Raw genomic sequence first — 17,602 nt, 5'->3', positions numbered from 1 at the left:
CTCTCTCTCTCTCTCTCTCTCTCTCTGTATGGGTGTCCAGGTGTGTGGTGTATGAGTGAGTGCACAGATGTGTATGTATCTAGTGGGTATATGGTAGTCAGAAGGCGACTTTCAGGGGGTTGCTCTCTCCCTCCAGCCTGATATTTGGGGCTGAATTCAGGACATCGGGATGGCACCAGAGTGCTTTACTCACTGAGCCATGTTGCTAGACTGTGTTCTTTTATCTTTAATGATACCCGTCATAGTTTCATTTTCTTTTGCTGTGATAAAATACCCTGACAATGCAACTTAAAGGAGAAAGGGTTTATTTTAGCTCATGGTTGCAAGTTAGCACCCATCAGGATGAGGAAGCTGAAGGAGGTGCTTGAAGCACTTCTCTCCCTTCGAGTCTATACAAAGAGCGGGGAAGGCAAATTAGAGCTCAGCTTGCTTTCCCACACACATATCCTAGGCTGTGACCTGCAAAGGCCCTAACCTGCAATTAAGAGGTATCTTCAGCCATCAATTAAAATAGTCAAGACAACCCCACAGCTATATCCGAGATCCATCACCCAGGTGACTTTAGAATCTGCCAAGTCTACAATGAACACCAGCCATGATGATGTCTTGTTTCTTTCAACTGTTTTAATACTAATATTTAAGACAACTGTTGAGTTGTATGTGTGAATATGTAACTATATAAATTTAGTGAGTTTACTTTATCTTTTTATTACTAATAGTTTATATAATTTATTGTATATGGTAAATATGTACTTCCTTACATATGAAGATTATCTGTGCAATACAGTTAGTGTTTAGACCATGAATCTATTTGCTTTGTTCAAGTCTTCTGTAGTCACATGTTAACAGTGATACTTACTTGCTTTTCTTATATTTAATGAAATTGCTTAGAAATGCTAAATATATTTTCTTATTCTTATTATTATATTGGCTTATGTAGATATTTTTAATAGTGTTGAAGAAATTAGTTTTAATACTTTTCAATTTGTAGTATGTACTGCATTTGTTTCAGATATCTATTAACAGTATGCAGTTTTTCTAATTTGTTCTATAAGTGTGATAGCAGTTTGCTCAATTAAAAAGTCATTGACTTCCAGAGCAAATCCCATTTGGCTTGGGTGGTGTGGAGTTCAATCTGTTTAGTGTTTTATGATTTTTATATTTGTTTTCAAAAATGAGATTAGATTTCTTTCTTAATGTGCTACATTTATGTGAATTATTTACTGGCTTATGATATTTAATGTAATAACTAGTCAGATTGCATCCTTTATATCCCAAGAATTTTATGGACATTTGAAAAACTTACTGTAAGAGTTTGTGCCCAAAGAACCTTCTGTTCTAGGTAGATTTTTTTTTATTTATGCTAAAAATATTTACATAATTATAGATATAATTTGATTTCTATCTAAAATTTTGATTAGATTGTTTTATTGGAAACCAAACCACATCAACATTTTAATTATTTATAATGTAAAATTATATATATATATACACACATATATATATATATAGTAACCTTTGTATTAAACAGTACTTTTATATAAATAATTGGTGTTCTTTGTGGAAAAGTAGGACAGTAACATTTCAGCAGAATTCAAGAAGTAGATGATTTGTAAATATATGTGATGTATACTATTATAATAGTCTGAATTTTTTTATATTACCCCTTCTTCTTACCCTTTTATTTAAAGAAAAGTCTAATGTCAAGGAAAACACTAGCAAGTTCTAGAATCCCCAGCTCTGACCTTGCTTCCTGTCACAGTTTTTAAGAAGTGTAGTTTCCCTCTTCTCTCCAGTATTGTTTGTGGATTCCTTTTCCCATTGCAGCCAGTTGCTCCTCTGTGGTCCAGTGATTTTGATAGGGCAAAGGAACATCAATGCCACTGCAGTTCTAATGTATGAACACTAAACTCTCTGATGTTTGACACGCTTGCAGTCCTGGGTCTAGTCTTACCTTTCCCTTTATTTGTGATGATACCCAGTCCTTAAATTTCACACTCATAAAATATTCTAGGGCCTGACTTGGGAAAAACACTGTGTCTCCTGAACACAGGTTCATGTACATTTTGTTTAATGGACCGTGTGACAGTAAGTCAGAGGTGCTTTGTCTCCATCTGTAAACACTGAATCATGTATTTGCTGAGAAACCAGGGCACTTTCATATGTAAAAGGAAGGCAGTTGTCAAACCAGGGGGTTAGCAGTGATGCCAAGAGATAGTCCTGTTCACAGCTGGCATCCAGAGTTCTTCAACCACTCCCACAGCACTTTAGTTAGAGGCTGCTGTTCCTGCTCAGAGTCAAGTGTTTGGCCCAGGACTTTGTGTTGCATTCAGTTGTCATGTCTTTACTTTGCTTTAATCTCGAGCATGTTTGTTTGTTTGTTTTGTTTGTGTTTCTTGACCAAAATACTTTGAAGAATACAAGCCAGTTTTGGAAAGGGTATGTCAATATGTATTTTTCCCTCAGGGTTAGGTTATTACTGTAGTATTTATCCCTGGCTAGAACTATTCTGTGCTGTGGTTTCTCTTATCCCGTATATCTTATGAGATGCCTATGATTATCTCCCTGTACCAATGTTGGCTATGCTAACCTTAATTAGTGTGTTAAGGTCTATCTGATAAGCTTGTTTCTCATACATTAAAGTTTCTCTTTCTAAATAATAGTTTGTAGGAGGGGATGGGAGATATGTCTCTGCAGTTAAGACCAGTGACTCTTCTTCCAGAGGGATGGTTCATAGCACCCATGTTGGATAGCTCACAACCACCTATAATTCTAGCTGCTGGGGATCTAATGCCCTCTTCTGAACTGTATGGATACCCATATCTATGTTTACATAACTCCGAGGGATACAAATACTTAAATGTCTGACGTTTACTATTGCTATGATGAAACACCATGACCAAAAGTAACTTGCAGAGGAAAAGGAATTTGTTTGGCTTACACGTCTGCATCTCCATTCATCATGAAGGAAGTCAGGACAGGAACTCAAACAGGGCAGAAACCTCTAGGCAGGAGCTACTGCAGAGGCCATGGAGGAGTGCTGCTCCCTGGCTTGCTCCCCATGGCTTGCTCTGCCTACTGTCTTATAGAACCCAGGACCACCAGCCCAGGGGTGACTTATAATGGATCCTCCATCATCAATCATTAATTAAGAAAATGTTGTATACACATGTCCATAGCCCAGTGTAATGGAGGCGTTTTCTCAGTTGAGGTTCCCTTCTCTTAGATGTCTATTGTTTGTGTCAAGTTGACATAAAACTCATCAACACAATTAATAAAGATAAAATATAACAAATTCATAGGAGATACATCAAGAGTAAGAACTATCCTACTTGTGTGTACATGCATGTATTTTGACTTACTTGGGTCTTGTTTGTGTCTTAACTTTTCCTTCTCAACTCTCTTTTGCTATCTTCCTGTGTTATATGTTAGAATTATTCAGCAAGGTTTTTCTGCTGTCTTATTAGTTACTTTGGGTCATAGCTATTTGAATGATAGAATTTCCTACTAGAGCCAGGGTCAGCTTTAAGTCATTTTTATAACTCTCAGGCCTCCCATATTTGTAGGTGTATGAAAGAGTGCTAAACAAGTGCTTAAATGTAAAACAAAACAACAACAACAAAAAACCCATGCAGAGCTCTGTTAGTTAAGCCAAGTTTTATACCGTGCGTAGAAGTCTTATTTGAGAGTCTTGAACAACTGAATGACCAGATTTGAATAATGCTAGATGAATATTCATGTGTCATTAACTCTAGCCTGTGCATTTATTTATGTTTGCCACATTTCTTTCTCTAAAACAGAGGCACATTTTGGCTGATGGTTCTTATAACTGATCTGAGCATTCCATTAACCTCATTCAAGGTAGAGTGAAAGGAAGAGCATCAGAAACCCTTGAGATGCCGTGACACACTGTGAAGTCATTCTGATCAGTTTTGACACTGTGATATGGTGATGTTGTGCTGTTTGAAAGTGTCAGAAGCAGACTGTTGGGAGTTGGAGGTATAAGTTGAGTTGAAAGATCAGCAGTTCCTGTGTTGTCTAACCCCTCACAACAGACTGGGTATTTGTCTACCTCCAGTAGTTGGCAGTCATGTAATCATAGCTGTGAGGTGGTATAATGAGAGCACCCGTAATCTTCAAGCCCAGGAGACTGGAGCTCTGATGTGTCTCAGTGCAGCATAACTTATTTCACTTATCATTAAGGCAAAACAAAAAATGAAAAAACAACATAAACACTTTCTTTCTTTATCAACAGGAGTAAAACCTCGATCGGGCTGGTCCATAGATCCCTTTGGACATTCACCCACAATGGCTTATCTTCTAAAACGTGCTGGATTTTCACACATGCTCATCCAGAGAGTTCATTATGCTGTGAAAAAACACTTCTCTTTGCAAAAAACGCTGGAATTTTTCTGGAGACAGAATTGGGGTATGTAGAATTTGACAAAAGCTGATGACTCCATTGACCAAGGCATAGGCTTCAGGGGCTCTGAGCTTACCATAGTGTGTGTATCTTAGTTACTTTTCTATTGTTGTAAAGAGACACCAAGACCAAGGCAACTTATAAAAGAAAAGATATGTTGGTGCTCGTGGCTCCGGAGAATCCATGATCCTCATGGTGTGGGGCATGACAGCAGGCATGCTGACGTGGCCCTGGAGCAGTGGCCTAGAATGTACCTGTTTAGACATAATTACAAAACAGAATGGCACTGGCTTTCAAAACCTCAAAGCTCACCCTAGTGACTGACCTCTTCCAACACAACCACACCTCCTCCAATAGGGCCATGCCTCCTAATCCTTCCCCAAAAGTTCCATCAACTGGGACCAGCATTCAAACATGTGATCCTGGGAGTCTGTTCTCACTGAAAACTCTACACCACAAAAACTGTTACTTGTAGTACAGGCCTTGAATATTAGACTGCTTTAAGATAATTTTTGGTATAGGACAATTATTTCCCATTGTATTTGTGTCAAGATTCTTAGAAATATTGATATCAATTCATGTTTAGAAAATCATGAAGTTGTTTTTATGACCAACAGAAGGAAATGGATATGAGCATTTAGCATTTGTGCCAGCTGGTGCTTTTACTTTTCTGCTTTTTATAGTGATGACTATATTTATTTATCCCATGTAGTAAATATGGCTCATAGATCAGTTTCTCAACCCTCCTAGTGCTGTGACCCTTAATACAGTTCCTCAGGCTGTGGTGACCCCTGACCTTAACATTATTTTTCTTGCTACATCATAACTGTAATTTTGCTACTGTTATGAATCATCATGTAAATATTTCCAGAGATACAGAGTTGCCAAAGGGGCCCTGACCCACTGGTTGAGAACCACTGATCTAGTGGGAAAAACACTATTTTCTCAGAAAGTGAGCATGCTTAGAACTCATGCAGTCATGTCTCAGGCCCAGCTAGTGCTCCTTCCTTCTCTCTTCTCTCTGTGTCTTATAAGAAATTTCCTTGGAATGACATAGATTCTGTATTCCCAGAGAGTCCTCATACTACCTGTATGCTGACAAATTAAGACACAGTTTACCCTCTTTTGTGTATACGGGAGGTCTTGCCTTTACCAACCCCTATTAAATAAGAATATTTTTATTTATTTATTTTTGAGATTATAATATGATTGAATTAAATTATAAGTAAAACATTCTTCCCTTCCCCTTTCTCCTTCAAGACACTTCCATGTACCCTGCTAGCCTAGCTCTCTTTCAAATCTATGGCCTCGTTTTTCATTAATTGTTACTGCATGCATGTTTGTATAAAGTATATTTTCTGTAGTTACTTGTATTCATGTTTTCAGGGCTGACCTTTTGGTATTGGACATATCCAACCTCTATCTTATGAAAAAGATTGAATTGGTGTGCTCTTCCTTGGGGAAGAAGACTATTTTACCTGCTCCCAGCATTCCTTAGTCTGGGGAGTTCTTTGTGTAGTTTCGAGTCTTTTTGGCCTTTTTCCATTTACTTAGCATGTCTGTTAGTTTCCTCCTGTTCAGATCTCCTTTGGACAGGCATGTTGGTTGCCCTTTATGGGTGTAACTTGACATCGGTAGGAGGTATAATGTCAGCAAACTCCCTTGTCTTCTGGGTCTTACAACCTTTTCACCCTCTCTTCCACAATTGGTACTGTTTTACTTAACTGGTTTCTGCAGGTATCCAGGCTATGTGCTCAAATCTGGAGATTGGGAGCTTAGAAGCCTTCAATCATAGAGATCTGGTGACATTTGTCTTTCAGTGTCTAGGGCACCTCACTCAGTATAAACTTTTCTAGTTCTAGATTTGTTGATTCTTTTGCTTTGTTTTGTTTTATTTCTTTTTTCTATGTTTTGAAGTTCTTTGATATTTATTATTATATTCATTGACTGGATTTGCATCTGGTTTGTTCATGTTTTTCCATCTTATTTGTACTCTGATTAAAAAAAAATATAGTGTAGTCATCTAGAGCTATCAGTCTCCCTCATAGAGTGGCTTTCAGTGTGTCTCAGGCTTTCTATGTCTTAGACTTTCAGTGTCTCGGGGGTTTTGTTGTGTTTCATTTTCATTTAGTTCCAGCAAGATTTTTTTATTCCGTTCTGACCCATTCATCATTCAGTACTTAGTTATTTATTCTCCTTGAATTTGCTTATTTATTAGTGATTTGTTTGCTCTCAGTTTTATTTCATTGTTATCTCAAAGGATAAGGGGAAAGACTTCTACCTATTGGATTTATAAAGATTTGTGTATGAGTGTGTGTGTCTGTGTACATGCACTCAACACACACACATACACCCATATGTGCATGCATACGTGCAAGATATAGTCTCTGTTGGGGAAGCTGCGTGCTGCTGATTAGAATGTGTATTCTTTGGTGTTTGTGTGGGATATTTTGTAGATATTTGTAAGTCCATTTGTTGTGTGATATCAATGAATTCTGATGTTTTTCAGTTTAATTATTGTTCGGATGACCTGTCTATTAAAAAAGTGTGGTACTGAAGTTACCTACGATTAATTGAGTCACGTTACTGTTTCTTTAAATCCAGTAGTTGATATTTTAGGAAATTGAGTACCCCAGAGTTTGGTGTATATTGATTTAGGATAATAATGTCTTCTTGATTAACTGTTCCCTTGGCTGAAATGAAGTGTCCCTCTTTATCAATTCTGAGTAATTTTAGTTTGACATCTACTTAGCTAGATATTCAGATAGCATTGCCTGTTGGCTCTGTGGTCCCATTTTATTGAAGAACTTTTGTCCATTCTTTCTACTCTGAGGTGGTGCGTATCTTTAAGACTAAGTTATAATTTTGCTTGTAGGTAACAGATTTTGTTTATTCATTTTTAAGGTTTTTTATTATTTGTTTATGTTTTTTATGTATATATCTTTATACCAGAAGAGAGCATCAGATCCCACTGTGGATAGTTATGAGCCACCATGTGGCTGCTGGGAATTGAACTCAGGTCCTGCAATGAGCAGCTAGTGTTCCTATATGCTGAGTCATCTCTCCCACCCTAGATTTTGCTTATTGACCCATTCATTCAGTCTGTGCCTTTTGACTGGAGAATTGAGTCCATTAATATTTAAAGTTATTACTGAAATATGTGTGTTAATTATTGTCATGATATTGTTGATATCTGATATTGTTGTTTATAGTCTCATTATTATTTTGTATTTTAATAATTATGGCTCCATATATCTTCCCACAGTCTCTCTGGTATGCTCAGTTCTCTCTTTGGCCTGAAAAAATGCTTCCTGAATTTTCTTTGTTTGGTTACTTGGATGTGTTTTTGTTTAGGCTGTTTATATCATGGAAAGTTTTTTAGTTTGTTTTTTTTTCTGTATTTTGTTTCCTTTTTCAATCGTGGCGGATGGTTTTGGTGGATATGTTATTTTAGATTGGCTGTCATAGTCTTTTAGGACTTGGTTACTTTTCTTTAAACTCTTCTTGGCTTTTAAAGTTTCTATTTACAAATCAGATGTTATTCTAGTGGGTTTTCTTTTATATGTGACTTGTGCTTTTTTTCCTCTTGGATCTTTCATTATACTTTCCTTGTTATATATACTTAGTGTTTTAGCTATGATATGCCATAGATATTTTCTTTTCTTCTGTTTTAGATGCTTTCTGGGCTTCTTTTATACCTGTAAGTGTGTTTTCCCTTGGTTTTGGGCACCTTTTCTTCTATGATCTTGTTGAAGATATAGTCTGTCTCATTGACTTGGGATTCTTCTTTCTCATCTATGCCTATAATTGAAAGGCTTATTTTGTTTTGTTTTGTTTTTTTTTTTTTTTGGTTTCCCACACTTCCCATCTGTTCCTTTCCTGTGTTTTATTTTTTTTACTCTGCATAGATTATTTACTCATTTTTGAGTCCTTATATTCTGTCTTATGCTTGATTCTTCTTGTTAGGCTTTTCTTTCGATTTTCTAGTTGAATTGTTGGAATCTCCAAATCTGTCTTCATTTCAGCTTGAGTCTTCTTTAGTGTTTATATTCCCTCGCTGAGTTCTGTTCCCAAGTCTTGGATTGTCTTTGTCACTTTCACCATACATTCTGCTTCACATTTTCTTCGTTATTACTCATTTATTTTCCTTAAGCTTTTTATCCTCAAGTTCATTGATATGTTTCTTTGTGATTTCTATAAATTTTCTGAATTTTTTCATGAACTTTATGATTTTGTTTTAAATCCTGGTTCTTGGGGTTCATCTATGTAATTTTCATTGATAAACATTTCTACAGGATTGGTAGGTTCTGGATAGAAGAAACTGGTTTGATCTATTGCTGCTATTTTTGTGATGAGATATGGGTGTGTGGACTTCTTTTGTTAGTTGAGTGTGTTCTGGACAGAGCAGCTTTGTCAGAAGAAAGGATATGTCAGCTGTGTTGGACTTAATGGTTGGGTATAGCTTGGGTGAAATGAAGTCCAATGGACAAAGAGGCCCAGGCTGGTTTAAACCGTGTATCCCGCTGCAAGGCTGGAGTTTGGGGATAGATCTTGCTGGCTTGAAAGGTTGTATGTGATTTGGGAGGTCCTGTTTATTGGATATAGATAGGATGATCCTGGCCAATGTCTAGAGCTCCTTTGCAGAGTAGGCAGGGGAGGCAAGAATAGGATAGTTCGTTGGCTGTAGAACCCAGGCTGGATCTGGTGGCTTTTGGAAAATAAATGGATAGGAAAGTAAGGTGATCTCACCAGGCTAGACCCTGGTATAGGAGGATATGGGAACTCTAGTTAACTGGGGTGATTGGAAGATTTGCAGAGAATCTGTGGGTATTTGCAGATAGGGTAGGTCCTGGTATAAGTGTAAAGGTTGACTGGCAGATATGGGGGTCAAAACAGGTTGGGTAAGGGATGTGAGACTCTGAAGAAGCCTAGAGCTTGGTTACTACACAAGTGTGATTATATAAACTAAGCAGGCCAGAGCACTGGTAGGGGGATCTGAGCTAGATCTGGTAGATTTTGGAAAAATCATGGTGTGGAAGTCAGGGGTACTTACCAGCTATACCCATAGTAGGATGTGGAACATTTAAGTCTGGGTACCCAGTAGGGTGTTTTTATTTGTTGAATCCTTATTGTAGGGCATACCTTTATGGAATGCTTTGAGATTCTCTCTCTCAGTAAGTCTCTCTAACTGTCCTGAGTTGATTTAATCTTTTTATGGCAAAGAAATGGAAACTTAGGTATGTGAAGACGTTTGTGGGGAGGTAGAACTTAGTGTTGTATAGTTCCCAAAGCTGAAGCCCCCGCCCCAGTGCCAGTGTGGTTGAGTCTGACTTTCATCTCTGAAAAAGGACTTCCTTGCTGAAAGGCTGTGAAGAGGTTACTGACTACCTTATACTTGCTTCCTGAGTAATCCAACCACCAGTGTATCAGAAAAAAATTGTTTTTACATCAAGAAAATAACTTTCTTATATGTGTTCCTATGTGTCAATAAGGAACATAATTAGTTATATTATCTATTTATCTATCATCTATTGACCTATCGTCTGTCTATATCTACCTGTCATCTGTCTGTATCTGTTATCTATGGTCTGTCTACATCTATGGATCCTCTGTCTCTAACATCATCTGTCTTCAACACCATCTGTCATATCTATCTAGTCTACCATCTCTATCTATCTATCTATCTATCTATCATCTATCTATGTATCCATCTTTCTATCTATATTTAATTCTAGAAAAACTCACTCTGCAGGGAGGCCTAGATCTTGAAGGGTGTTTTTTACATCATGTCGTTTAACCAAATACATCTTAATCTGAAAATCAATTAATTTGTAGAAACTTTTCCTAAACAATTGGTGTGTTTCAAGTTACTGTGAATTATCAATTGGTAAGAAATTACTGAGTAGTTTTCTGTATTTACCACAGCTAGAAGATATTCTGTGTATAAGGAAATTACATTTTACATGTAAATTTTACATTTAAAATTACATTTTAATGTAGCACAACATGGGTACATCCAGGAGATTAAACTATATAAAATAAGCTACAGAGTGAAGGATATTAGGAAAGATACTAGGTCCAGGCTATATCTTGATCAAATAAGAAATCGAGAGGTCATTTACTGCCAGTTTTGGGACTCGTGACAGCCGGCTGGTATATCTGAAGCAAGCATCAGTGACAATTGTCTTTGATATCAAACATAGGGGTGTAGTTCATTGACACTTGCAGGGGACAGCACAGAAACAGGTTTTGATTAGTTTAAAATTTTGCCAAAGATGTGGTTAAATCCTGTTAGGGTTTCTTAGGTAAGTTTGAGAGGCTTCCTGAAGAATGTTTTCAAATTAGGTGTAGCTAGTTTGTATGTTTTTGTTCTTAATGAAGCAGTTATTTTCATTGTTAAAAATATTACTGACTGCCTTGTCCTTATTAAGGAAGCAATACCCATTGTAGAAACTGCAGATCTACTAATACAGAAAAGGGGGGTTTTGCTAAAGCCCAGCACCATTCCTACAGACCTCTAGTCTTCCTGGTGGTCTGCCTCTGCCCTGTAGTCCCATGCTGAGACTGAGGTCTTAACTGAAACATATTCCTCTATCAGTGGCTAGTATGTAGTTTCCATACTATTTTGGTTTGCTTTGATTTTTGAATTGTAAATTCTCCTTTGTGATGGAAAATACCGCTGACTCATTCCTGTGACCAGCAGGGGAGACTCCATGAACTTTCCAGTGTTACATTCTCCTGCCAAGGGAATTGGCCTCTCTCTCTGGCATTCCTCCTCTGCCCAGCCTTCCTCCTTCGTTCCCTCAGCTCCCCTCTTCTCACCTAGCCTCCCTGGCTGACCTAACTGTCACAGGAACAGATGTAGCAGAAGTTGGCAGCCCAGCATTGACAAAGTTGACATTTTGCATGAGCCAGCTGTAACTCTTACTTTTGCTCGGGTTGTGTCCCCCAGGTCAGCAACTGCTGGTTCACCAGGGACATTTCTATTTCAGTTCTACTAGATAGAAGAGGGGAGTGAGGGTGAGCTAGAGATCTTCAGCTGTGGCTGTGAAGTGCTTCTGGAGTATAAAATGCCTGCTGATTTACTGCACAGCTTGCATTTCCTAGATATGTATAAAATGATGGCATTTGGGTAGTTTTGGAGAGAAACAATTTCATGAGTGGAAATATGTTGACTTTCTATTTTAGATCTTGGATCTGTCACAGACATTTTGTGCCATATGATGCCCTTCTACAGCTATGACATCCCCCACACCTGCGGACCTGATCCTAAAATATGCTGCCAGTTTGATTTTAAACGGCTTCCTGGAGGCAGATATGGTTGTCCCTGGGGAGTTCCCCCAGAAGCAATATCCCCTGGAAATGTCCAAAGCAGGTATTAAAATGTGTGTTTTGTGAGACATCGAAACACTGTGTCCACTCGCTTCCATGTTGTTGAAGGGCTGACTAAGTGGGTGTTGGCAGCCAGCATTATCCTCGTTCAGACCAGATCTAATGCAACTTCAGAGTGGCAGCACCTCGACCATGCCTTTCTGCATTATAATTTAGTGGCAAGTGAACAATGACAGATCAATACACAATGGCTAACTTACAATACGCTGTTATTACCATCTCCTTTGCACTCACTGTAAAAGCTTTCTACTGTGTTTGATTGATTTCATGTACTTCTGTTGATAATAAGACTTTTGGTCCTTATTGTACGAAGTGGTAAGAAAAGCAACTCAACTGCAAAAACACATTTAAAATGGGGCACATGGAGAGTATAATTATCTCTTACCTTAATAACAATTTCAGTAATGGTGACTTGCACAGTTCCGATGAATACACATTTCTATATCTTTCTGATGTTTTTGAGTTACAGAAGACTTTAATTAGAATTATTTATACTTAAATACATTTGAATAGAAACTGCAAGAATGGACCACTTCAGAAAAAAAATGCAATAATGAAGGAAACTTCTCATTTCAAGTTACATATAGTTTCTCATTTTGGTTCCTATAAAGTTCCGTTACTACACTAAAAGCGAGAAAATGTGCTGTGTTGTAATATAGATACACCAAATTCTGCTAGAAAAACAATATTGTTTTTGAATAAATTAATAATTATGTATTAATTTATCATCTGAATATTTAAAAGTTAGTTTTAAATAGTTTAGTAAAGTAACAGTTCTGGGTTCTCTGGTATTTTTAAGTTTATCTATGTCTATACATAAAGAGATATAGATATATAGATATATGTGTATGTATATATATATTATACATATTATATATGTATCAATTACACATACATGCATATATATAAATAATTAAAGAAATATAGATTATGAGTTTGAGAGAGAGCAAGGGGGAGGTTACATGGGGATGGCTGAATAACTTTTTAAATAAATAGCTATGATAGCATAGAAATCTGTTTGTAATTGTTATAAAGGATGCCAAAGGTAAAGACCATTACATTGTAATGCGTGTACTCTCTTTTTCTCTGTGTATAAACCACACATACAAGCTTTGGATTATTAGTCATCGTTTTTATTTTTATTATTATTACTATTATTATTATTACCTCAGGAATATAGTTAAGTGTTCATTTATAGTACATGTTTTATCTGTTGTTATATTTTATTTTAATTCCTTTTACTGGTGGTTTGATTTCTTTCCATTTTTCATGTGCATTTAAAATGAGAAATAATAATTAAAATATATTTAAAAAATGTAGAATTTAAGTATTTGGTAATAAAGATTAATTATCTCACCAAATGCTAATCTCAGAAAACTAAGAGTCATATATTATTTGAAATCACTATAGTTATATTTTACTCAACAAGCCACTAAACCTAAGAATTATACATTATATGAAATTACTATGATGATACTTTAAAGCTATTAAATTATTGCTAAAAATTTGTATATGCAAAGCAGTTTCAGAGTGTATAAATTTCAGAATGTCCATATGGGATTATAAGTTTAATTAAATGTTATTTTTCATAAAATACCTCTTACTGATGTTCTTTGAGGTACTTTCATAAGTTTTATATTGGGGATTGGAATTTACTTTTGGATAATCTTTAAAGTGAAGATTGGAATACTAGGCGATAACCCACTCCTGTCATTTAAACACGAGTGGCTCTGGCTTCATGTGCTTATTTAATTTCATTTTGTGAGCCTATCTTCCTGTTTTCTCAATGGTGTCCCAACTTAGTGTCCCCCAAAGGGAGCTCCTCCAGAACACTGACTTTGAAGCGTAAAAGCTGTTGACATTAGCACACTGGAGTTTGGCTGGCCATGGGGGTCATGGTTCAGAGTCCAAGAGAGTGGAAACCAGAATAGCAAATTCCTGCCAAGCAGGAGCCATTGACCACAGGGTGACTGTGGCCAGGCTATTGGTAGCAGTTGTACAGTGAGTGGGTGGTCCTTTGGAAGGAAGATATTAAAATTCTAGGAAATATTTGGTGTCATGATTTATACCTTTTAATCATTTTCTAAATTTTCTTTTTCCACGTTTTACCAGACTATTGGATTTTTGATTGTTAGAAAGTGGGATATTAAAGCAGAGCAAAGTTCAGTATCGATATATAGTTGAGAGGCCCTGCGTCTTTCCATGAGAGGTTATTATAGAACATGGGCTGTCTGGTGTCTTAATTGCTGTGGTGAGGAAGGAGATTTCAGGAAGACATTGGTATCTCAGTTGGCTGTGATGTCTCAAGGGATATCCACTGGAAAACAATGTGACTTCCCTATGGTAAGGATTTGTAGCCATTTAAAACAGACAATAAGTGATGGAGAAAATCTGTCTTATAAGTTTCACTTTACCTAATTTTAAAAAGGAATTAATAATCTCTTTTTCATATAATACACCGTTGATTTCTAAGCTGTCTTTTTCCTGACCTGCTATGTCAGCTTTTCCTGATACAGTTTTTTATGTCCTCCCCTTCCCTTTCACAGGGCTCAGATGCTACTGGATCAGTACCGGAAAAAGTCAAAACTTTTCCGCACTAAAGTTCTTTTAGCTCCACTAGGAGACGATTTTCGGTTCAGTGAATACACAGAATGGGATCTGCAGTACAGGAACTATGAGCAGCTATTTAATTACATGAACTCTCAGCCCCATCTTAACGTGAAGGTGAGGAGAGAGCCTTGAGAATGTCTTTGAGTTGGGCCTCCATCTTTCACTGAGACCCTACCACAATATCCAGTGTCTCTGTCCTGTTTCCCTGGAACCTGCCCATATTAAACACAAATATAAATTTGCCATACTCAGTGGTACCATTTCCAAAAGTTTTCCTTTCTTCCTGCATGACAGAATTTAGTGCCTGGGGATTAGAGAAGCATTCCTTTTATGGGATTTTTTAAAATGTGTACCTACTAAGTCTTGGCTTCTCCTTCAGGATGTCTCTTTTGTTTACAGCATGGAAATGTTATTCTTTTCCCCTGGCTGTTGCTTCCTGTGGTTTACTGATGTGACTGGCTGTTAGGAATGAGCATTTCATGGGTTTGATAAATGTCTTGTGTTCAGAGAATACACTTTCACTTTTTCCTAACTGAGATGATTTTGATAATCAAATGCTTGTGGATTTTATTGTTTTTTTTTGTTTGTTGTTTATTTGTTTGTTTGTTTGTTTAAAAAGCAGAGACAGCTGCCTTCTCTTCATGGCCATGTTGCAACTCACAGGAGCTTAGGGCTACTCTTGTTCCAGATGTGTCCACCTAGAGCAAATCGTAGGTGCCATGTTTTATCTATAACCTTAAAAAGTAGCAGTAATTTAGTAACAGGAATCTACACAGGATGATATTTTCTCAGCCTTATAAAACATGTTTTACTTGAAACATGTTTCAAATAGGACACATATATTGCATCTGGACAGCAAAGCCTTTTTTAAAGCTTTGCTTCAAATATGTCTTGGAGATCCTGTGTGAAGAAATTCACTATTAAACATGTTTATTAGAGTCACATATCCATCCACAGCATGTAGAAGATCTGCAGAAGGAAGTGTTGTCTTTGTGTAGAAAGTGTTCATAATGGATAATATAAAATAAATGAATTTCATTAAAAAATAAAAAAATTATTCCAAGTATTTACAATTAAAAATTTTCAAGCATATGAAGTCTGTACCCTCAAAAGTAAAGCTCATACATGATCAGAGAACAGTGCATGAAAGTATCTTACTTTTAAATGCACCGTCCGTCCGTCCGTCCTTCCTTCCTTCCTTCTTCCCTCCCTCCCTCCCTCCCTCCCTCCCTCCCTCCCCGGGTCCCTCCTTTCCTTCCCTCCCTCCTTCCCTCCAGGACTACTGAGTGCCTCCCTTGCTGGTTTTTCATCTTATATCTGAGACAGAGTCTCTCACTGAACCTGGAGTTTACATACACAGCTAGACGCAGTGACCAGTGAGTTCAGAAGCTCCATCCATCTTCGCCCCAACAAGTATACCAACATGTCTCGCTTTCTTACCTGGGCACTGATCTGAACTCAGGTTGTACTTAAAATTTGGGTCTCAGTTTGAACTTAAAATTGAAAGAACCCAACTGTCCCAGGACACATCCTGAGAGGGGCACATTCCTTAATCAGAGGACACTTGGCTGGATTAACATTCAGAGGAAAAGGGGGAAGCTGATTAACATTCCTCATACCACAGGGGAGAGCACACAGACACATTCCATAATAACTTTTATTAATGAATTAATAACATGAAGTAGTAATTAGTTATTAATGAATAACTGAAACATGAGGGTGTTTCCTAGATCCAGTTTGGAACTTTGTCGGATTATTTTGACGCATTGGAGAAAGCAGTGGCAGCTGAGAAGAAGGGTAGCCAGTCTGTGTTCCCCGCTCTGAGTGGAGACTTCTTCACTTATGCTGACCGAGATGACCATTACTGGAGTGGCTACTTCACATCCAGACCTTTCTACAAGCGAATGGACAGAATAATGGAATCTCGTTTAAGGTACTAGACCTTTAGATCGTTCTGTTTTTTTATTCTGCTATGTCACCATACCGTTTTACTAGAGTTCCGCATACATCCTTTCTGTGGTGCTATGTATTTGAATCTTAATGCCATCAGAATATTTCTCTGTACAGTGTAATAAAATTAGCATACTTTTTTTTTTGCTTTTTGGAAAAAGCAATTTATTCGTGTTTTTTCTAATTACTTTTCTGTATTGTTTCTGCCCGGTGTTACATTAGATGATACATGAGCATCTGCAGGCAGGTAACCCAGCAGCCTGAGCTGTTAGAGTCAAAGGGCACACAGTGCTTCTGAGCAGCTGCAAGTGGGCCTCTCGGTGTATGCTGTAAAATGAGTATATTTTCTATCTGAGAGAGCTTCAGAGGCTCCAGCTCAGTTCTGATTTCCTTTAAGTGCCTTTCCATAGATATAACTTTTCTTCTTAGAAGAATTGGAAAGAGTTGAGAGTTGATGTATGAGTTCCAGGAGAAAGCCCCATAGCATAAAAAACATGATCAGTAGAACTTCCAGTCACTGACAGAGAGAGCTTTGTCTGTAATATCCACTGTGGAAGCTTTTAGACGTGAACATTGGAAATGTGGCTGGTGTGGCCCAGAACTGGAGTCTACATATCATCCACATGCCTCTAGCTACATGTTTGGAAACAGGTTTCTAAGAAACCAAGTCAGATGTTCTGTGAACCGAACTATCCTGGGTGCCCAAGACTTTCCTTTCACCTCTGACCTAGTAGAAAAATTTATTTTCATAAGATGATTTTTTGAAAGATTTGTTTTTACTTTATATATGTATGTGTGTGTTGCTTACGTGTATGTATATATGAGCAACACATGTGTGCATGATGCCTGCAGAAGCCAGAAAAAGGTATCAGATGCTCTGGAACTAGAGTTACAGATTGTTATGAGCTGCCATGTGGGTGCTGGAACCAAACCCAGGTCCTCTTCGAAGAGCAGATAGTGTCCTGAACCACCCAGCAGCCATTGCTCCAGGCCTTCCATGCTGAGTCTTGATACTATAATCCAGTTAGATCTTACGTATCCTGTTTCATGTGTTAGTGTTTTGTGAATACATTTTAGAAAGACAATTTATAAAAAAATCACAAATTTCTTTAAGAAAATATCTTAGGTATGAAAGAAGAGTATTTATATTTATAATACATTTATTATTATCATGTTTATACTACTATAAAATAGATTTTATATACTAAAGAAATGTTCATGAAGTAA

The 17,602-nt window shown here is 37.3% G+C and overlaps 1 protein-coding gene across 2 annotated transcripts in view; it reads left to right on the top strand.

Annotated features, from left to right (window-relative positions):
- The window catches only part of Man2a1 (mannosidase alpha class 2A member 1), a 170,032-nt gene that overhangs the window by 62,728 nt on the left and 89,702 nt on the right, over window positions 1-17,602 (top strand). For both annotated transcript variants that reach the window (XM_028755697.1, XM_028755698.1), the window contains exons 6-9: window positions 4,256-4,429; window positions 11,612-11,798; window positions 14,362-14,539; window positions 16,156-16,358. In XM_028755697.1, the coding sequence (XP_028611530.1) occupies window positions 4,256-4,429; window positions 11,612-11,798; window positions 14,362-14,539; window positions 16,156-16,358 (742 nt within the window). The remainder of the gene's footprint in view (window positions 1-4,255; window positions 4,430-11,611; window positions 11,799-14,361; window positions 14,540-16,155; window positions 16,359-17,602) is intronic.

The sequence above is a fragment of the Grammomys surdaster genome, unplaced genomic scaffold, assembly GCF_004785775.1.
Source record: "Grammomys surdaster isolate TR1022 unplaced genomic scaffold, NIH_TR_1.0 126076, whole genome shotgun sequence".
Lineage (NCBI taxonomy): Eukaryota > Metazoa > Chordata > Mammalia > Rodentia > Muridae > Grammomys > Grammomys surdaster.
The sequence above is the reverse complement of the archived record's forward strand: the minus strand, read 5'-3'. Positions and strand labels throughout refer to the sequence as shown.